This window comes from Moesziomyces antarcticus, assembly GCF_000747765.1.
Source record: "Moesziomyces antarcticus DNA, scaffold: scaffold_v10010, strain JCM 10317, whole genome shotgun sequence".
Lineage (NCBI taxonomy): Eukaryota > Fungi > Basidiomycota > Ustilaginomycetes > Ustilaginales > Ustilaginaceae > Moesziomyces > Moesziomyces antarcticus.
In genome coordinates, this window is record NW_014639000.1 from 652513 (window position 1) to 672869 (window position 20357).

Genomic DNA, 20357 nt, shown 5'->3' on the forward strand with positions numbered 1-20357 from the left:
CTTGCCATCCCTAGATCTCAGTCTCTATTTATCTGTGCAACTCACGACTGACCATTCACATGGGGTCTACGCGCGCACAGGCTCAAATTGGATGACACGGGCCAAGTTAGGCCGCATCAGTGTTGACCGCTGTGTTGTTCGAAGGTCAATCATCTCAATCGCAAGCATCCCAGGTCAAGTAGACAGCTCCGACGGCCCTGCACCCAGCAAAGCGCCCCACGCTTGCAATTTGGGTGCCGACGAGCCAACCGATTCGGCCCTTGCTCGGCTGTCTGCTCGGCGGCCCCTCCGATGGCACAAAGCCACGGGGTGTCGCGAATCCTGGTCCGCAAGTCGGATCGCGGCTTACGGCTCTCGGCTCGGACTTGCTGGCTGTCGTCCCGCGTTCCTTGCTGTGTGTGCCCAATCCCTTGTCCCGAGTTCCTTTGAACCATGTCTCGCTTCCGTGTCCCCGACCTTCGATGCCACTGTCGGAGCCCAACGCTCGCTTGCCTCTTGCTATCAACCATCTCGCACCAACAAGCGCTCGCTCGACGGAAAGTATTTTGAAACGAATGAGGTGTGCAGTGACATACTTTACTGTACATGATATATGCGATAGATCGGGTATCATTCAAACGGGGTCCATCCAGCTTCTTCTCGGCGGCGCCTCGGAGGCCGCCGTTTAGACATTGACCGAGTCGGGTCGACGCGCCATCCCCTACTCGGCCTTGGGCATGAGAGCTTGGACGGCACCACCTTTGGCTTGGGCTTTGGCACGGTGCATGGCTCGATTAGGTCCCTGTTCGACCATGACGACAAAGGCGAGGAACACGACAAAGGCGAACTGGACCCATTCTTCCACCCATGCGTACGTGACCTGCGACACATGCGCCGCCCTCTGCTTCACCATCGCCGGTCGGTAGCGGGCGCGGAATGAGGTCGGGAAGTAGTCCGTGCCACGTCCGCCTTGCTTCTTCCAGGAAGGACAGTCCAGCAGCTCGAATTCTCCGTCCTCGGGTCCGATGCAGTCGAGGTCAAGATTCCCGGCATCTCGTCTGTCCTCGTCGTCGCGCACTGATGGCGAGACGCTCGATACGTCTCGAAGCCATTGGCGCATCGAGTGGCTCGACTCGCGACTTTGTGGCGACAGAGCTAGCTGGCTGCGCGATGGATCTCCCTCCAACGCCCGTCGGCGCTTTTCATGCATGCGCCGAGGCGTCGGGGCATACATGGCCACGAGTTGATCTTCCTGCTTCCGGTCGTACTCGTCTGGCGTCCGCCCGTCAGAGAAACCTCGTTCTCGCAGCAAGTCAAGTCTTCGTCTGCGGAGGAGCGACTCGAGGCGGAGTCGATCCTCGACCTGTTCTGACGACTCAATCTCGAGTCGGAAAGGTACCGCCCCTCGCGTACCTCCGGACTGCTTGGCCTTACCCTTGTGAGAAGCCTTTGTGGACGTGAAGATCGAAGTGCCGCGCATGGAACGGTCTGCGATGGCCCTGAGGCTGCGAACGTTCGCAGTAGACGGGCTGGGGGCCAGCAGACCGAGCTTGACAGCGTCGCGCTGGCTGATCGTTCGACCATAGTCGTCATCGTCCGCCCATGCTACTGCCTCGTTCTCGACGACAGCACTGATCAGATCAAATTGAGCACCTCGGGGCTCGTCTTCGTCCTGCAGCCCGCCCGCCTCGATGATAGGCTCGCCGGCCAGCCACTCGCCCCGCTCTCCATCTTCGACGCGGGTGAGCAATGCAGCGTCGCGCGGGCGGAGTGGAGACCCATCTAGAAAGACGTCGTCGACGTGAGCGTGCGCCGGATGCGCCAGGACGCATTCCAGATCGTCAGTATGCTCGCTCGTGTTTTCCGGCACGAGTCGGCCAACATTAGCCGTTGGCCGGTCGGATTCGACCCGTCGCCGCACGGGAGTCCACAGCTGCAGAGGCATGGCTTTGTTGGTGGCGAGAACCAGAGACTGCGGCGCTACAGCTCCCGCAATCTGAGTCGCAGAGACGACAGTGCGGCGATTTTGCGGTAGGTCGTCGTCAAAGTCGTTCTTGCGGTCGTCTCCGCCGAAGATGCTACCAAGCTCACTTCCGAGCGTCCTTCCCCGCTGCGAAGAGGCAGAAGCCGGACTCTGCGTTGTTCTCGGGCGGCTTCCGAGGTAAGAATCGGGACTGTGCAGTCGCAAGGATGGACTGTGGGCGGATCGTCCATCGGAAACGAAGGACGAGGACCTCGACCTAGACCTTCGCACGCGAGCCGTCGGATCAGAAGACCATTGCCGGGAAGGTGAGAGGTAGGCCAGCATATCTGTCGCGGGAGATGATGCCGCGGAAGCTTGCCAGCTCGTTCTCGCAGGGCTTCTTTCCCGGCCGCGCTCCTCCAGCGTCTCATCGGCCGATCGATGGGCGTGAGACTGGACTGCGTCGGCGGGTCGGAGCGTATCTTGGCGTGGGAAGCTCGCCAAGGTTGGTGTGATGACGTCCTGCCAGTCTTCTGCAGGAGACGAGTCGTGCGCGGGACCGGTGATGATTCGTTCTTGCGTCTTTCGCCTCCTACCTAGATCTTCGATGGAAGGCGTGATGCGAATCCGTGGTCTGCCTGCAGGCCCGAGGCCGAACGAGCTGGCCGAGGATTTTCGATGAAGACCCCTAGACCTAGGCGAGGAAGCCGCACTGCTTTCACCGCTCAGATCGATCGAGTAGGTGCCGAGGGACTGTTCCGTCGAGGAGCGCGACAATGTAGTGCCGGATGCGAGCGGCTGTTCGCCGTTCGGGTTCCAGATCTCCGCGGCGAGCTCTTTCTTGGCACGTCGGATGGCGGCACGCACAGTCTTGCGATGCTCGATGATGTGGCGATTGCCAGGAGCTCTCCTTCTCTGGCCGGGAGACAAGGAAGCAACGGGGCTGGACGTGTCCGACGACGCCAGCGAGGCAAGGCTACGCTGCGAGCCGGAAGGAGTCATAAACCCGGGCTGGAGTGCGGCCACCTTCGAGGGACTGTGGTGAGGATGTGAGTCCACATTCCCAGAAGCTTGGCCCAGGGCCCCGAAGGTGGCATCTTTACCAAGATCTTGACCGACTGTGTTGAAGGCGTCGCGAAGCCTCTCGTCTTCTTCCATAGCACGGCCCACGCGATTACCGAAATCGAGTTCTGCTTTGGCCATGACCGCGTTGGTCTCTTCGAGCTCTTTGATCTTGGCGAGTAGCTGAACCACCAAAGCGCTCTCGCCGTTCGTACTCTGAGTCGAGCGAACGAGGTCCTCAAGAGTCGAGGTGGAAGGCGCGAGCCCATGTTGCTCCGAGACCGGGTCGTCCTTCGCCGCTGGCATCGAGTCGGGAAGCAGCGTTGCCGCAGAGGGAGCTCCATGCCTTCGATCCAGAGAGAAAAGCGGTGACTTTGGCTCTTGGGACAATGATTCACGGTTCGCTGGTGACCGCAGTGGGGTTCGAGAGGAAGGTCGTGTGGATGAGGTGCTCGTCTCGAGCTCGATGTTGCGCTTTGTGGCAGCTTCGAGCTCCGCCTTCAATCCGCGAATCTCCTTGTTGAGTCTGTTGAGCCTCTTGCTGCCATCGAATCGTGCGCTCTCGGCTTCGTGCTGAAGTTCTGCAATCTGCTGATGTAACACATCGTTCTGTTCGCCAAGAGAGGCGAGCTGTCTCTGTGCTTCAAGTGCCTGTATCTGAACCAGGGACGGCCGGGATCGATGGCGGGTGTTCGCACGGCCGTTCTTGAACGGTGCACGAGACACGCTGTCGACGGGCGAAAGGAAAGCCTGCGAGGCAAAGCTCCGGATGGAAGCGCTCGGAGAGCATGGCTGAGATGGGACGAGTCCCGATTCGTTGGGAACCCAGGTGGAAACAACGATAGGACTGTAAGGTGCATCCAGCGCAGAACTTCTTGAGGGCAGATCTGACCTGTCCGAGGTCGGCTGTGTGAAGTAGTCTGAACCGGTGGTGCCTGGGAGGACGGGATGCGCCAAAGGGGTATTGTCGGGCTCGGATCGCGCTGGTGAAAAGGGACCCTGAGACTGGATGTCGATGTCGGTGGTTGGAGGAGAGTACATTGGGCGGGAAGAAGGGTATTGTGCAGGTCCATCATCGAGGCCTTGGTCTTCGAGGTTGGCGGATGAGGTGGCGTCGGAGGGATCGGCGAAATCTTCGATCATGGCCTCGATATCGGCGAGGCCGAAAAGGCTGGAGCTCGAGGCCATGCTTGACATGATGCCGCTACGCAGCGAGAGATTCTTCTCCAAGAGGGCCTTGCCAATGTTGGCGGCGACGACGAGCTTCTGTTCGCGCTCGCGAACCTTGCGACTGGCTTCGATCAAGAGCTCTTCGAGCTCGTGGCGTTCCAGAGCGCCGAGCCAGCTAGGATCAAGATCTTGTTGACTGAGCGACGACGGGATGGTGTGTAAGGGCGCGCCCTCATTCTCGTCGATCATGTCATCGCAGGCAGGCTGTCCAGTTGGCATGTATGTCTTCGTCTGTGACTGTGTCGATGGGCTTGACGAGAGGGATTTGTCGAGAGTTTTGACGGTAGGGTCGTGGATGCGGTTCAGGACGTCGGAAAAGGGGGAGCGATGCGGCGTGCTGGAGGCGTCGTCTGCGACGCACTGTGGTGTCGCAGCGTCTGGTTGCTGGGCCTCATCATGTTGCGAAGGCCGTTGAGAAGAGATTCTTCGAAGGCCTGGCGGTCGTGGCCGTGATGCAGCTTGTGATAGCATCTTGCCTTTGTCCTCGAAAGGGGCGTGAAACTGACGGCGTCAGCGAGGATGGTTAGGATGGGGGTCGAGATTAGCGTAGCATGGGGTCGAGTGGGTGCAAATGCTATGCTATATGCTAAGAAAGTAGGTCCCGCCTCGTTTTGCGCGCACGACGCTTCTTTGGCCTCAATAGCTGAGGCGGTTGTGATGCGACGACGACGACGACGACTTGGAGCGCCTCGGTGTCGGGAGAAGCTGGAGCGAGGGTGATTTGGGCTTAGGCGGATGGATACGAGTCGAGCGGTGGAGGGTGAAGATCGTTGTTGGTGACGAGGCTGGGAGGGGCATCCAAGCGTCGAAGAGGCAAAGGATTGCGAGCGGTGACCGCAGGAGACAGGCTAAGCAAGGAGCGTGATAGAGCGCGGAGGCTCCAGAGGACGGGGCCTGCATGCTGCTTTTGCTGCTGTTGCTGCTTCGGCTGCATGCGACGGCGGATCCAGGGGCGATCAGGGTCCAGCACCGCTGACCCCTTCGCTTTCGAGGCTCGCCAAGTTGCGTCTCAGGTGTTGCTTTCATGGGACATCCGAAAAAAGGGGGTTGGCAACACGCTTCACACTCGGTGGCGCTCTCTGCAAATTTCCCACTTTTCCAAAGAAGCACACGAGGAGCAGCAGCAACAAGAAGAAGAGGAAGAAGAAAAAATGAAACCGCCCGGCAGACATGACGCGAAACTGCCGAGGCCAAGGCGCTCGCCTCGTGCTTCGGGAAAGCAGAGGTGCCTTCTGTGCGTCGTCGAGACTTGGACGGTGCAGCGCCAGCCCGTCGAGGGGAGTTCAAGCTCCGAGCAGCTTGGTCTCGGTGGCTGCCGATGGTGGCTGCGTTATAGTAGCATACTGTACTCGGTCTGCGTTGCGAGCCCAAGCCACACTCTTTGCCCGCGAATCGAATGCAGCTCTCCCTCCCTCTCATTCTCTCTTTTGCTGGCTGCGTCGACGTGCAGTGCCTTCGCTGACCAATGCACGCCGGCTCGTCCGAATCACACTCGCCAAGAAAGGAGAGAGATGGCGCCTTGGTTGCGCCAGCCTCTCAGCAGGTGAGGCTGCAAATCCGAGCGAGCCAGTGCACGTACCCTCGAGACCGAAAGGTGCGAAAGAGCCGACGACTGGTACTGACGAGCTTGCGTGTTTTCGCTCTCCCGACAAATTTCGGCCGTGGCGCTGCACGCTCAAGTGTTGGTCTCGGCAGATGCAACGCGAAATCCTCCTTTTGTGCCCGGATCGACGCGTGTGCGTGTTGTTCTTTTGGATCCCCCCTTTTCAGGGCGAAAGGGGGCGGTTCCTGTTTTTTTTTTTCTCGTCGTGTCGGCGTTGCTCGCACGTTTTTGTGGATCGGGACGGCTGGCTGTCTTCGTGCGTGCGTGTGGCTAGCCGCAGCCTTCGTGCTTCGGAGACTTATTTCACATGTCACATCCCGCCTGCATGCGCATCATCGTCTCTCGTGACGGCACGCACATGCTCTGCCATCCCGCTTCGTTGCGCGACGCGCGTTTTCAGCCATGCGCCGCCACTCCCAGCCGCCATGCACGGTTCCCTCCGCTCGCTCCGACCGGAGCTTGCTGCACACTACTGGATTGCAAGTCAAAAGCTGCGCTTATCGCCTGCAGCCAGAGGCGTGAATGCTCTGCACAGATTGCAGCTCCCGCGCACCTTTGCGTTGGCTCGCCCTGCCAAGGCCTGTGCTCCCGGCTCTCGCAGGTCTGGAATGTGGGGGACACCAAACCCTGCGCTGCAGCCTAAGCATGCTATGCTACTGTATGCTTTCATTCAGACGCGTCAACACTGCGGACGGCGAGAAGGCGGGTCGGGGTCGCTGAGAGCCCGCTCACGTACGGTTGCTCGCGTTGCAACACGAGCCTGGCTGTCGCTCGTTTCGTAGTCCGCCAATCGTCGTCGCGGCTGGTCAAACTCATCTCATCTCCGACTCCGACTCTATCTCGGCTCCAGTGTTTTTGGTACAAGGCACATCACCATCCGCCACTCAAGTCAGGTCCGAGCCTCCATCTCGGCCTCGCCGAGGTCCGAGGTGGCTGCGACGCGTCTAGAAATCCACTCTAACAGCCAACGGGCGGCGCCCAATTTGCAGATTCCACCCGATGACCGCCCGGCACACTTTGACCTCGGCGATACAAGCCTCGGTGGCTTCGACAAATTTCCATGCCGCCGCCCAGGTCCGAAGAACTGCACGGATTTCCGAGAAAGCGAGCCGGACCGAAGCTGTCTGTCTGTTGGGCTCGGACGACATCCGACAGAAGTCCGCTTCACCACCATCCACCACCACCGAAACCGCTTCCGCAGACATGGTCATTTGCACACGCCGCGGCTGCGGCGTCGACTTCGACCCCACCACTTCCGCTGCTGCTGCAGGCTCATGCAGCTACCACCCAGGCGCGCCCGTCTTTCACGAAGGTCTCAAGTCATGGTCGTGTTGCAAGGACACCAACAAGCCCGTCATGGAGTTTGACCAGTTCCTCGCCATCCCCGGCTGCAGCTCTGCCGACGCACACTCGACAGAAAAGCAAAACGTCCCTACCGTCAAGAACGGTGCGGTGGTCGCAGATGCAGACGCCTCCACCCCAGCCGGTTCCAGCTCGGACGTCCACCTCGTCTCCAAGGACGCAGATGGCAAAGAAACATTCGGCAAGGACACTGCCGCTGCCACCGCCCCCGACATCGTTCAGCCCTTGTCGGGGATGTCGTTGCTTGCCGCACAAAATGCTGCCCAGGCTTCCAGCACCGCGGCCAAGGCGCAAGCGCCCAAGGAGCCTGTCGAGGAGGAGGACCCCGTCGAGTCGGACGCGAATTTGCCCGCCGGTCTCACCTGCAAGCGAGGCGGATGCGGCTTCAGGTTCGAAGGCGGATCGCGAGACCGCAGCAGCGAGTCTTGCAACCACCACAAGGGCACACCCATCTTCCACGAGGGCTCCAAAGGCTGGTCGTGCTGCAAACGAAGAGTGCTCGACTTTGACGACTTTCTCAAGATCGAGCCTTGCTCCACTGCCAAGACCGGTCACCTCTTTGTAGGCGCGCCCAAGTCAAATGCCGGCGCCGGCGGTGAAGAGAGTGTCGATTGCAGGATGGATCATTACGAGACGCCCAACGATGTGCGTCTCACCGTCTACGCCAAGGCTGTGGATGCAGGCCAGAGCTCGATCGAATTTCAAGAGCAAGGCGTCGTCTTCTCCCTGCTCCTGCCTCCAGCACCAGGCTCGACTCGCCCGCGACGATTCCGCAAGCTCCTCACGCCGTTTGCTTCCATCGTGCCCGCAGAGTCGTCCTTCAACATCACCAAGTTCAAGGTCGACCTCGTCCTCGCAAAGCACGCAAAGGGCCAGAGCTGGCCTTGCCTCGAGAGCGGCGACCGCGTCGTCGGCTACGGCCTCACCTTCGGCCGCGACAAGGACAAGTGATCTCGCCGCTCGGCAACTCCTTTCGCACCAGACTATTCTCCTTCCATTCCGACTTCCTGTCATCCATCCATGCATGTCCTCTTGTAAGAACAGTTCCTCCTCCATGTCACCGTGCGTGAACAAGTGCTCATCGAGTCTGCGCAGACTGTCGACCCAAAATCCCTCGCATGTGTCCATCGTTGGGGAGCAATCATGGCAAGCCGGCGAGTGTAGAATTGCCAATGACTTCTGACTGACGGCGTACATTGAATTACAGGAGCGAGGACATCTTCATCGGTCGTCGGACGGCATTCGAGAAGCCTTCGTGGTAGCGATAGAACACCTTGATGTTCGTGTCGCCTGCATCGTCAGTGGCTTTGCGCTCCTCCTCGCCTCTCGCAGCAGCGGAAGCCTCGGCGGCGGAGGCCGGCGTTGCTTCGCCTTGCGTTGTCGAGGCTGCTGCAGGGGCGCCCGTTCCAGTCGGCGCTTTTCTCTTCTTTCCACCCATGCCCTCTGGAATGGGCACCGCTGACAGCGGATCATCCGCCTTTACAGCCTTTGCTACGATCGGTCGGCCGAAAAAGTCGACGGCGACTTTGCCCTCTTTGGCCTTGGCGGGATCCGGGCCTGTGCCCGCATTTGCGCCCTTCGTTCTGTACACCGCCGTGGCCGATTTGGAGGTGGAACCAGCATCCTCTTCTCCACCGTCGACACCCGCATTCTTGCGCAGCAGCTGCCTCTCCATCTCTCTCGCCACCAATTGCCGAACGGCGAAGCGCGACGGACCAACGTCCTTGGACCGTTTGCCCTCAAACTGAGTGAAGACGTCCAGCGGCGGTTCCAACTTGTACACCAGCGTACCGGCGCTCTGCCCCACCACAGCAGCCTCCTCCTCCGAGATCTTGTCCGGCACAAACTTGATGTTGAGCGAGTTCATCACCGCGACCAGCGAGCTGAACACCTGCTTGTCCTCGGCGCGAGCCAGCTGATTGTTGATCGGACGCAGGTCTGGAGTGAGAATCCGCATCAAGGACGGTCCCAGCTCGGTGATGACCGCATGTCGGTTGAACTGCGAGCGCACGCCGGCCGGAAGCGCGGTTGCGATCTGCGACACGATCTCGTTGAAGGCCGAGGACTTGAGGTGGTTCTCGTAGTCCACCTTGGGATACTCGGGCAGCGCGTTGCCGACATGGGCGAAGAGCAGATGCCAGCAGACAAACGACCACGGCATGAAGCCGAGCAGCTCAAAGTTGCCGTTCGACCAAGCACGCGCGGAGATGCACTGGCCGAAATGCAGCCAGTCGTGCACCTGTCGGTATCGCTTCCATCCACCGTCAGCAGCACGCAGCGTCGGATAGTGCTCAAAGCAGCCTAAGGCCAGCTTCTCGTACTCGTTGCAGCTCGTCACCTCGTGGATGATGCGACTGACGTTCTCCTGAGGCGTGTCGACCAGGGCAAAGTCCTTCTGCTTGTCCTTGCCGTCCAAGGTCAGCTCCGGAGCCGTGGCCTTTCGCGAAGAGTTCCAGGGTGCGTTTTCGGCGCTGGTGGCTTGCACATTCGCTCCCTTCATGCTCGACGTCGCGGCCTGCTTGCGGTTCTGACGCCGGAAGAGCATCTCCCACGCCTTTTGGACGGTGCCGCCCGTGTCTTTGATGCCGATCGCAGCGTTCTTGACGGCGGCCTCGGTGAGCGCCATGTTTTTTGTCTTGGCAAACTCGAGCGCGTTGAGGCACGAGCGGATGTCACCGCTGGTCAGCTCGGCCAGCATTGAAAGGCCGCGAGTCTCGACCGAGAGCGCCTCGGCCTCGCAGACTTCGCGCAGACGCTTGACAACGAGGTTGGTGGGCGGCTTGTGGAATCGCACGAGCTTGGCCATGGGTCGTAAAGGACGCAACGAGGGCGCATACAGATCGTTGCAGATGCAGATGATGGGTCGAAGCAGCGGCTTGGATCCTTTGCGCTGCTTCTTTCCTCGTGCCGCAAGGCCGCCGGCCTTGGAATCGGAGCCTTTGCCCGACTCGATGAGCCGGACGAGCGCACGGATGAAACCGTGCGACTCGCCGGAAGCGCCGCCACCACCGCCCGTAGCTCCGTCGATCTCATCAATGACCACGAGCGTCGGCCGAGGATCCTTCAAGCTGCCGGACTCGAGCGCCATCTTGATCACGTCCTCGACGGCACCTGCCGAGCGCGCGTCACTGGCGTTGAGCTCGTAGACGTTGTACCCGGCATGCGCACCGACAATGTGGGCCAGAGTGGTTTTGCCAAGACCGGGCGGGCCCGAGATCATCATGACGCGCTCCTTGGGTCGGCCGTGAGGATCCTTGAAGACGTTGTCGCCCGATTTGTCGCCGAAGCTGCCCGTAGGAGGGCCGTATTTGGCCTGGATGTACTGACGATGGCGCTCCTTACGATGGTTCTTGCGCTTGAAGACGCATTCGTCCCACTCCTTGAGCCAGCCCAGCACCTCGCGATGGATTCTCTCGTCTCCGAGCAGCTCTGTAAACTTGGCGGGGCGATGCTTGTCGACCCACATCTGCGAGCCGACCGTGCGGACACCGTCAGCGTCGGCCGAGCACGCTGCGTGACGAGTCTGGCGATCTTGGGCTTCCTTCTGCTCCACCACATCGAGTGCCTTGAGCGCTTCCACCGCTTCGAGCAGCTGATGGATGGGACGCTCGAGGAGCTGCGATGCGTCGACGTCCGTCATGATGGCCGGAGGCTTCCAGCCTTTCATACGCTTGCGTCGCTCGAAGCGGACCGCCGTTCCGTCCATCGTGGTTGCCGGCAGGAAGCCCGCCGGGATATACTTTGGGATGACGTTGGATGGCGGGCGAACTGCGAGCCTCGAAGGACCTGCATGTTCGCTGCTGCCGCTAGCGAGAGCAGGTGGCGACGAGATACTCTCCGCTTCAAAGTTTGACAAGGCCTCGATCGCGCGCGACGAGCCTGGAGCGACGGTGGCCACGGTGACCTCTGCTGCCGCGGGTTGCGGCTTCTGCGCCGAGACAATCGAGTGTTGGGAGCTGGGCTGAGAGGACTGGCCGAGGAGGCCGTTGCTCTCGAGCAGGTCGGAGACGGACGATGACGCACGCGACGACGCCGCATAGGCACCTTGGGTCGACGTCGGCTCGTTCGCAAGCTTATCTTGCCTGTGTGACGACGCGAATGAGGCCGGTACGGCAGAGGACGGCTGCGGGGGCCGAGACGCCATGTGCTCGTCCTCGGCGAGCAAGAAAGCTTCGAGCTCGTCGTCATCATGTTCTACTCGCGTCGTGGAAGCTGGTGGCTGCAGGTCGGCCCTCTCGCGGGTGAACGCTGTCTCTTCGTCGAGCAGCATGTCGAGATCGAGGTCGCCGTCAAAGTCCATCTCTCCGGTGAGCACCGGACTGCGCGCATAGGTAGCAGCATTAGAGCTGGACGCTGCGCGGGAGCCCCACGCGTTGAGCGCCTTTTGGGCTTCACTCTGCGAGGTCGGGAGGCTGGGTATGTTGAGATCGCGGTCGAGAAGCGCGCTGGATGTGCTCGGGAACAGCTCGTCAGCTCTGGGCTGCGAAAGGTTGGAAGGCGCCGCGCCATCGTCCATGTCGAGTAGGCCATTGCCCTCGAGCAATGCAGTGCTGGCCATACTGCGCTGCTGCAGTGACCGCGTGATGCGATCTTCTTCCGTCCCTTGGAGGAGTCACGTTGGCTTCAGTGTGGTCAAGACAAGGTGTTGGATGTCGTCGAGCGGCAAGAAGGCACAGCGTGGGGGCACGCTGGATGCTCCTTTTCCGACGCCGAGCCAAAGCACTTTGGCGAGCGAGAGTCCAACACGCCGTTGCAGGTCGGCGTCGCGCGACGCGTAGAAAGCGCGAAAAAAATGGACATTGTTAGGTCGTAGCCCTCGCCCTCAGTCCTGAGCTGAGCTTCAGCTATGCCTCACAGCGTCCCTTGTCTTCGTCTCGGAAAGCAATTGCAATATGATTGACAGGTACAGTGGAGAACAATAGCATGCTCGATGAGGACTAGCTCACATTCTGATCGTTGCGAAATAGTGGCAGCAGCAAGACCAAAGAAGCAAAAAGGAAATCGTTTCGGTCAGCCATCGTGTACGACCAGTCAAAATGTCAGAGGCCCATTTAGGAGCTGTGCTGGAAGTCAAACTTACCGGTAGACGCCGTCTCCGTAGTTGTTGCCGTCCCAGGCCGGGTGTCGCGAGCCACCGGCATCGCCGCGCTGCGAGCTTCTCCATCGTCCCGTGTTGGCCACGCTCAGGCCGAGCGCAAGCACGCTGCGAGTGTCCTGCGGTCGGATGATGCCATCGTCCCAGAGTCGCGCGGTGGCGTATTCTGGCTCGCACTGCTCCTCGATCTTGGCGCGCAGGCCTTCCGACTTGGACTTGTCGCTGCTGACGGTGCCCATGACCGAGCTGAGCTGCTCGCCGCCCATCACGCCCACGCGGGCGTTGGGCCACATCCACAGGAAGCGAGGGCTGTACGCGCGCCCGCACATGCCGTAGTTGCCCGCACCGAAGCTGCCTCCCACGATGACGGTGAACTTGGGGACGTTGGCACACGCCACCGCTCGGACCATCTTGGCGCCATCCTTGGCGATTCCTCCTCGTTCAGCCTTGGTGCCGACCATGTAGCCGGTGACGTTGACGAGGAAAACCAGCGGCGTCTGTCGCTGGTTGCAGAGCTGGATGAAGCTGGTCGCCTTCTTGGCCGACTCGCCGAAGAGCACGCCGTTGTTGCCGATGATGCCGACGTCCTGGCCCGCAATCTTGGCAAAGCCCGTGACGATGGTGCTGCCGTAGAGCTTCTTGAACTCGTGGAAGCGCGAGCCATCCACAAGTCGCGCAATCACGTCGCGCATGTCGAACGGCTTGCGTGCGTTTTCGGGGATGATGCCGTGCAGCTCGGAAGCGTCGTAGAGAGGCTGCTCGAACGAAGCATCGGTAAGCGCCGCATTCGAACGGCCGCAGCGGCCCAGGTTGGCCACCGCCTCTCGTGCCAGCGTGATGGCGTGGGCATCGTCGATGGCCAGGTGATCCGTCACACCCGACTCGCTGCAGTGCATCTCGCCTCCTCCCAGCGTCTGAGCGATCCAATCAAAGTGCGAGCCCGTATCAGCATGGGAACGTCATCTATACGTGTTTGTCAGGGCAATTGGGACTTGTACATACCTCGTCATCGACAACCTCGCCGAGGGCGGCCTTGACCAGCGGAGGGCCGGCGAGGAAAATGGTGCCCTGGTTGCGTACGATGATCGTTTCGTCGGCCATGGCAGGCACGTAGGCGCCTCCAGCAACGCTGATGCCGTGCACCACCGAGATCTGCGGGATGCCGAGCGCCGACATCTGCGCCATATTGTAAAAGATCCTGCCAAAGTGGTTCTCGTCCGGAAACACGTCGGCCTGGTGGGGCAATGCCGCACCTCCGCTCTCGTTGAGGTAGACGCAGGGAAGACGGTTCTCGCGCGCGATGGCCTGGGCGCGGAGATGCTTCTTGACCGAGATCGGGTAGTAGCTTCCTCCCTTGACGGTGGGGTCGTTGGCAACGATCATGCACTCGGTCCCCGAGACGCGGCCGATACCCGAGATCATGCCGGCGCCCGGGATGTCGTCGTTGCCGTACATGTTGTAGGCAGCCATCGGCGAGAGCTCGACGAAGGGCGAACCGTGGTCGAGCAGGGCGGCGACACGTTCGCGCGGCAGCATCTTGCCCCTGGAGATGTGACGAGCGCGTGCCTTTTCAGTGCCACCGAGCGCAAGCTTGGCGTGTGTCGCATCGAGCTTGGTCACGAGTCCGTCCATGTAGGCCTTGTTGGCGCTGAACTCGTCCGAGGAAGCGTCGAGGTTGTTGGGCAGCACGCTGTGCTGTTCCTGGAAGACCGAGTGAGATGCGGCGCGGTATGAGCGAGTTGGTGCGCTCAGAGCTCGGTGAGCATGGCGTGCAACGCCAATGGCGAGCCGGACCGGACGTCTTGACAGCATCGCAGGCCACACGGTCGGATTGATGAACGGGAGGGACGAGGACAAGTCGGGCGAGCAAGGAGCAGGTGGTGGTGGTGGAGGAAAGAGATGCCAAGTCAGCGATGGCTCGTTGCGGTATCCGGAAGGAAGAGAAGAAACAGAGGCAGAGAAGGATGTGGCCTTTGCCGGTTAGGATGCTCTTGGCTTGCCAGTCGACGGCCGAGCCGAACGTTGGAGTTGCTCTGTTGCGCTTTGGCCGGGGCGTGTTCGTTGGAACCGGCTGGCGTTGCGTTGCGGCCCTCGACGCGTGCCCGCTTCTGCCGCTTTTGCGGGGGAAAAAGTGGGGAAAATCGGCCGGACTCTTCGCCTTTTGGTCCGTCAAATGCGAAAATGCCCCGAGCCGGATTTCGGCTCATCCTCAGCCAAAGAGGGTCAACTCAAGCGGGCGCGCCGCACCGTCAGTCCCGAAAGCTAGGCGGGCGCTCATCCGATGCATGAAGCATCACGGCCAGCCTCGCCTGGATCGCCGATTCGATCATCGACATGGTGCGCACACTCTCTCGGCACCACACTGCTGAGGGTCACCGCAACACAATCGGCGGAACAGCATTGGGCACGATGAGGAGGGGACTAGCCCTCACTTGAAACTGCTCACGACACTGTCACTTGCACAAGAGCTTTGACAGACGAGCTCAAAAGACATGGGGATGAGTGATCGAGATCTGTGCATCAGATCGAATAGCCGCCTTCCATCTCCAGTCGGCCGATCATCGTCGTCTGAAGCGTGAGATCGAGCAGGGCCTGGTCGAGAGGCGAGTGCGAGTCGACAGCCAGTGCAAGCGCCAGCCGGATCGTGTTTTTGATCTGCCGGCCATTCAGGTCGTGCTTCGCAAGTCGCCCAAAGTCCAGTTGCCCCAGATCCACGTCCGAGTCCTCCAAATTGCCCAGCAAGTTCCGCCACACCTGCTCGCGAGCGCCGGCATCCAGAGCATCGTAGCGAAGTGCAATCGTCACGCGGCTCTCCAGCGCAGGATCGAACGAGGCTACCCGATTCGTCGTGAGGAACAGGATGCCTGAAAAGTACTCGATCAGACGCAGCACCACGCACACGAGGGCGTTGCGCAGGATGTCGCCCGCTCCGCCAGATGCGCGGCGCTCGAGGAATACGTCGGCCTCGTCGATCAGCACCACCGCACGCCACGCAGCGCACAGATCCAGCACCTGTGCCAATCGCGCCTCGACGTTTCCCACCGCCGTGCCCAGCTCGCCCATGGTGACGTAGTACACCGGCCGCCCCAGCATCTCTGCCACCGCCTCGGCGGTCAGCGTCTTGCCCACGCCGGGCGCGCCATGGAGCAAGAAGACCGTGCCTCCTGACTTGCTCGCAATAATGTCGCGGAATCGTGCAGTGCGCTTTGCCTGGCCCGGCTGCTCTTGTCGATGCGCATTGACAACGGCGTGGATCAAACGTTTGCGCTCGGGAGACAGAACGAGCTGGTCGAAGGCGGCTCGGTTGAAACGGATCTCCGACAGCGAAGAAATAAGCACATGGCCCCATCTTTTCGCAGTCAGGCTGAAGCCAGACAAGGCAGGCCACACGAGCGGAATAAGACTGTCAGGCATCGCGTCGAGGACCAAGAGCCCTTCAGCGTTGTCACCGGATCGCTTGTATCTTCCCGCTGCAGAGAGAAGGGCATGGTCTGCCTCGCTGCTGCCCTGCGACGGATGGTGGCCCAGAGCCAGCGCCATGTCGCCGTCTATAACGATACGACCGCCGGAACCGGCAGCGCTGGCCAAGGCGGCGGTCGACGCCGTGCTAGTCGTCCGATCGGCATGCGCAAAGAAGCCCCCGGCCTCGTAGGCGAGGAAGCGATAGCGCTCCGCCTCGTTGGCGCCAGGAAGCAACGACAGACATCGACGGCCGCGAAGCTCAAAGGTCTCCAGCTCCTTTTCGTCTCGGCCGGGCAGAAGCGGGCGGACAAGCAGCTCGGCGATGCGCTTGCGTCGCTCACCCGTCCAACCGCTGAACGTCTCGGTGAATGTCACCAGTCCAAGTCGGCTTCCGAGAGGCACGACCATCTCCAGCTCCAGATTGAACTGGCGCTCGATACTACCAAAGGCACTGCGTCGCTCTTCAAAGTGGCAAGAGTAGACGCGTGCCGCGGTCCGCTCAGAAGCGTGTCCTACCGAAGTCGGGTACGTCACCAGTCTGCCAGGGGCAAAGCAGGCATCCAGATCGTCAAAGCTGACATAGGCGGCCTGCAGGTCGTGACGGTCTCCGAGACCGCCATCGACGGGGTCAATGCTGTTGAGCAACGAGTCGAGGCCGGCAATGTGGATGCGATCTGGCTGCGTAGCTTTCTTGGCGGCGGCGGCGGATGCGACGCCCAGCGAAGACAACAGCTCGGCGGCTCGGAAGCGCGCAACAGAGCAGCCGGGATTGGCGTTGTAGCGTCCAACGACGAGCTGCGCCGACCGAAGCCGTCCAATGTTGAGCTTGAGAGCATGCTGTGAGACCGTCGTGGCACCCGTCCTCGATCCGACGAGCAGGTGCACTAGCCTGAGCAGTGGGATCTGCAAGGTTTCGACATCGTTATGGCTCGATGCACTTTCGTTGGCGTCGAGAAACCTGTAATGCACGCCGGGTAGCTTGCTTTCCTTGGCCGGAACTAGCTGCCACACCGAATCATCATCGGTTTGCGACGACATGACGAGGATTCTGTGATGTAACCCGAATGCGGTGATGACGAGCGAACCGTCAATGGACGAGGATCAGGCGCTCCATTTGTAGCGCTTTCCCGGACTCAGACTACAGCCTTGTTGGCACGAGCGGCGGTCATCAAAGCAAACCCTTGGCAAGATGCAAGAACTTGGGCGTCGTGAAGACCACATCCTGCTGCACGCCTGAGCTGCATGTGCGTTGCAGCACAGCCTCGCCATCTACAACATGGTACCGTGCCAACCTTGGCCAAAGCGGTGTTGCATGCATGATGGCCGTGCATCTCGCCCGGATTCCGAATAGCCGACATCCGAAGCACAGCCGAGCCCGTGTCCGCGCCATCCTGCCAAGTCCATGGAGTTCTCGCTCACCTTTGCCGTTCCGACCGACAGCGACCAACAGATGACCGGAGAGCCCGACTTGCCCGGAAATGCTTCCATTTCCACACGCAGGAAAATGCGAATATGAGAAACAACGGGCATCACCTGGTTCCAGTGTGTGCAACACATCAACGCAGCCACCATCATCTTCGCATGCTCTGCCTTGATGGCCTGATCTTGACAAAATTTCACGTCGGTATCTGCAACTTTTCACATCGTTCTTGCCCATGATTGTCATGATGGTCAGAGCTGGATCATTGGGAGGATAAGATGGGCATCGTAGCTGCCGCCAAAGTGGAAGCTCTGCGTGCCTTTCTGACTGCTGGTAATCTTGTTGCGCACTTGCCAAGGGAAATCGAAAAGATCCTTCTTGACCGGGGTCAGGTCGAGTCTTATAGCTTCCCCCTTGGAAACCTCGATGTTGGCAGGCCAGATACCAGTTTCGATGGGGACAATCGTGCCCGCCGGAACCGGTTGTCGCTCGTCGTGAGGATGAAAAGGCCACCCCGGCCACGAGAGATTGTTCTCCTCGTCGCCGGGACGAGGAGACCGAATCTTGCGATGCGACGCCCGGATTCGACCGCTGGGTCCAACGTAGACGGCCGTGTTGAGCGCGGGATACTGCTCGTGACTTGCAGGGATCGGTTTGCCCTGCGCCTTTGCGACGGCCTGAAGATCGTCGAGCGGCCAGCAGTATTGGAAGAGGGTTTGACCATCCTTGTCGACCTTGCGTAGGGTGATGTAAATGTCGAAGTCTTCCTGCGTGTCGTTGGCGCCGTACAGCTTGATGCGGGGAAGGCCAACGACACCCACATTGCTGTCGCTCTTCCATACAAGCTCGCGATCGCATCCGGATCGCTAGAATCGTAACTGACGGACGCGGCCGTCCCTTGCGGCTCGAGCGAAAGCGCTCCCACGCCGGCAAGGTACAGCTTCATCTCCTTCATCTCTGGAGGAGGGAAGTCTGCCGCCGTCCTGTACGCCAACGTCTTGGGACTCGAGAGGGGTCCGAATGGAAGCAGCTGGTACCGGACTCTAGCGGTTTGCTCCCAGCCGTTGTCGAGGCCCTTCAAATATCGGTCGAAAAAGCGCTCCAGATCGTCCTGTTGGTGGTACAAGTCCCACCATTCTTGACCGCCGTGCAAACGCAGCCTACGAGAATGAGACATGGGAATCAGACATCACGATCCGAACATCCATTTTTGCGACAACAGCGATCCGTCGTCGAGTGGCCTGCGACGGACGGTGAAAATCGCACTAACCACTTGTCTGCCGAGGCTGCCTTCTTCCACGCAAGAATGCTGCCCTGAAGGTGGATGACGGAACCCACGGAGGCAGTCATGTACAGGGGAACCTTGATCAACGAAGGCGACGCGTTGATGTTGCGCGCATGTTCGCGGTACAGCCCGTCTTGGCCAGGCTGCTCGAGTTCGTCCGTCAGAAGCTCGAATCGGTCTCGCCCGCAGAGCAAGCCGAAGATAGACGCCGCAAATTCGGTGTCCGGGATGCCTCCACGGGCGACCGTGGCACGGTAGTTGTCGGTGAGGCTGCAACGATGAGCGGATCATGGCAAGTCAGCAACCAAGCGCATGTTTGCGAATCTGCGCCGCTCGATCGGCTTGGAACTCAGACCTACCCTTCCCAAGGAGCCAAAGCAGCCAAGTGAGGCGCCTGGCTCTCGCCAATAAAGAACTGAGACATGGCCAGCTGAGAGTTACCCGCGGCTCCAACCTTGCCGTTGCACCAGGGCTGCACGGCGAGCCACTCCACGACGTCGTAAGCGTCTTGAACCATGGCCCGGCTTGGCACGGGTGACTGGATGCCTTCACTGTCGTACGTTCCCCGGGGATCGATGTTGATGACAGCGTAGCCTTTAGGGCACCATCGTGCCGGGTCCGGTCCCTCGAACTTTTCGAGCCCGGAAAGCTCGGAGGGCAAGATGCCGGCCTCGAGCCAAGCGATGGCCGAGATCGAACACTTGCCACGTCCCGTCTTTCCATACGGGGACCAGACAAGGATAGCAGGCAAGTTCTTTTCCTGTTTCACGGGACGAAAGATGTCTGCCAAGATGGTGATCCCGTCTCGAAGCTTGATTGGAACGTTCTTCTCGAAGATCAAGTCCTCGTCGAGCGCCTTGCTGGTGGCGGAGGATCTCCAGCCGGCGGGCAAAGTCTTGAGCGAATACGCTGAATCGCCGTCATAGCGCGGATCGTTCTCGGGGGGATTGGGATGTTTGGCAATTATGTGTTGCAGCGTCATGTTGAGGGAGACTGACGTACGTGCGTGGCCATCATGGACCGTTGCGCCGTGTGGTGCGTCTCTATATAGCAGTTAGACGAGTTCGCGCATGACTGCAACACAGGCCACGTGTTACGGGAAGACTCCTCGGCCATGTGGGGGTAACGGGTGCGGGGGATGGCAGGAGCTCCCGGGCCGATGCAGAAAATCGCGGGCCGATAGCCAGCTCCAGCCAGCATCGGCGAAGCCGAACGCACGGGGCCCCTCATGATTCGGCACTCTGCGGGGGTCGACTCGGCTTGTGCAGCGGGGAGCAGCCCCAGCCAAAGCGGGGAAAGATGATGGTCGGAAAAGACGGGGGATGGCAATGCGCTAACGACCGCATAGTAGGGTTGAAAGGCCGCGTGGTCATCGTATCGTGGTCATTTTTCGTCACGCAAGATAAGCGAACCCGACTCATCAAAGAGAATCACCCACTTGCTCGCATGAAACGAATCACCGCTTGATGGCGCTGGCTTCTGTGCCGATCGTGGACCGACGCCCGTGCCGATTGATCTCCGCGGGGAAGCAGGAATGAAGTTGCCGCGGGCCGAAGGTTTCCGCTGGCCGAAACCGAGCGTCGTATGCTCCAATGGATGTGCTCTCGATGCGAAGCGTCGAGCAGGCCAACGGCTCACAAACCGACTTGACCGACACAAGGACCGGAAATTCGATTTTCAACCGCGCAATTAAACGCGAAAAAGAGGCGCGAAAACGAGACGCAAAATTGATCGCCAAATTCGACCGAAATTAGAATCTTGAAGGATGGAACTTTAGACTTACAAGGTGCATCCCGTTAGGGATAGGGACAAACATGGCTTGGGGCCTTAATGGAACTTGTAGTACTCATTGAGGGCTACAATAACCTTGCTTGTCCCCACTCAAGTTGATCAGAC

The 20357-nt window shown here is 60.2% G+C and overlaps 7 protein-coding genes across 7 annotated transcripts; 1 reads left to right on the plus strand and 6 right to left on the minus strand.

The window, feature by feature from the left end:
* Positions 1 to 700: 700 nt before the first annotated feature.
* PAN0_010d4159 (uncharacterized protein) lies at positions 701 to 4705 on the minus strand (the record flags this gene model as incomplete). The annotated part of the gene is made up of 1 exon (XM_014800613.1): positions 701 to 4705. One exon carries the CDS (start codon positions 4703 to 4705, stop codon positions 701 to 703), a length of 4005 nt encoding a protein of 1334 aa, XP_014656099.1.
* A 256-nt stretch (positions 4706 to 4961) lies between these two features.
* PAN0_010d4160 (uncharacterized protein) lies at positions 4962 to 5168 on the minus strand (the record flags this gene model as incomplete). The annotated part of the gene is made up of 1 exon (XM_014800614.1): positions 4962 to 5168. The coding sequence occupies one exon, from the start codon at positions 5166 to 5168 to the stop codon at positions 4962 to 4964; it is 207 nt and encodes a 68-aa protein (XP_014656100.1).
* Positions 5169 to 6836: 1668 nt separating this feature from the next.
* Positions 6837 to 8150, plus strand: PAN0_010c4161 (chord-domain-containing protein; the record flags this gene model as incomplete). Its single annotated transcript, XM_014800615.1, has 1 exon — positions 6837 to 8150. One exon carries the CDS (start codon positions 6837 to 6839, stop codon positions 8148 to 8150), a length of 1314 nt encoding a protein of 437 aa, XP_014656101.1.
* Positions 8151 to 8400: 250 nt separating this feature from the next.
* PAN0_010d4162 (sister chromatid cohesion-related protein) lies at positions 8401 to 11757 on the minus strand (the record flags this gene model as incomplete). The annotated part of the gene is made up of 1 exon (XM_014800616.1): positions 8401 to 11757. One exon carries the CDS (start codon positions 11755 to 11757, stop codon positions 8401 to 8403), a length of 3357 nt encoding a protein of 1118 aa, XP_014656102.1.
* A 518-nt stretch (positions 11758 to 12275) lies between these two features.
* PAN0_010d4163 (carboxyl transferase) lies at positions 12276 to 14106 on the minus strand (the record flags this gene model as incomplete). Its single annotated transcript, XM_014800617.1, has 2 exons — positions 12276 to 13208; positions 13297 to 14106. 2 exons carry the CDS (start codon positions 14104 to 14106, stop codon positions 12276 to 12278), a joined length of 1743 nt encoding a protein of 580 aa, XP_014656103.1.
* Positions 14107 to 14814: 708 nt separating this feature from the next.
* PAN0_010d4164 (ATPase, AAA domain containing protein) lies at positions 14815 to 16794 on the minus strand (the record flags this gene model as incomplete). The annotated part of the gene is made up of 1 exon (XM_014800618.1): positions 14815 to 16794. The coding sequence occupies one exon, from the start codon at positions 16792 to 16794 to the stop codon at positions 14815 to 14817; it is 1980 nt and encodes a 659-aa protein (XP_014656104.1).
* Positions 16795 to 17427: 633 nt separating this feature from the next.
* Positions 17428 to 20277, minus strand: PAN0_010d4165 (acylase and diesterase protein; the record flags this gene model as incomplete). The annotated part of the gene is made up of 7 exons (XM_014800619.1): positions 17428 to 17967; positions 18060 to 18336; positions 18447 to 18731; positions 18821 to 19454; positions 19559 to 19794; positions 19915 to 20024; positions 20245 to 20277. 7 exons carry the CDS (start codon positions 20275 to 20277, stop codon positions 17428 to 17430), a joined length of 2115 nt encoding a protein of 704 aa, XP_014656105.1.
* Positions 20278 to 20357: the final 80 nt, after the last annotated feature.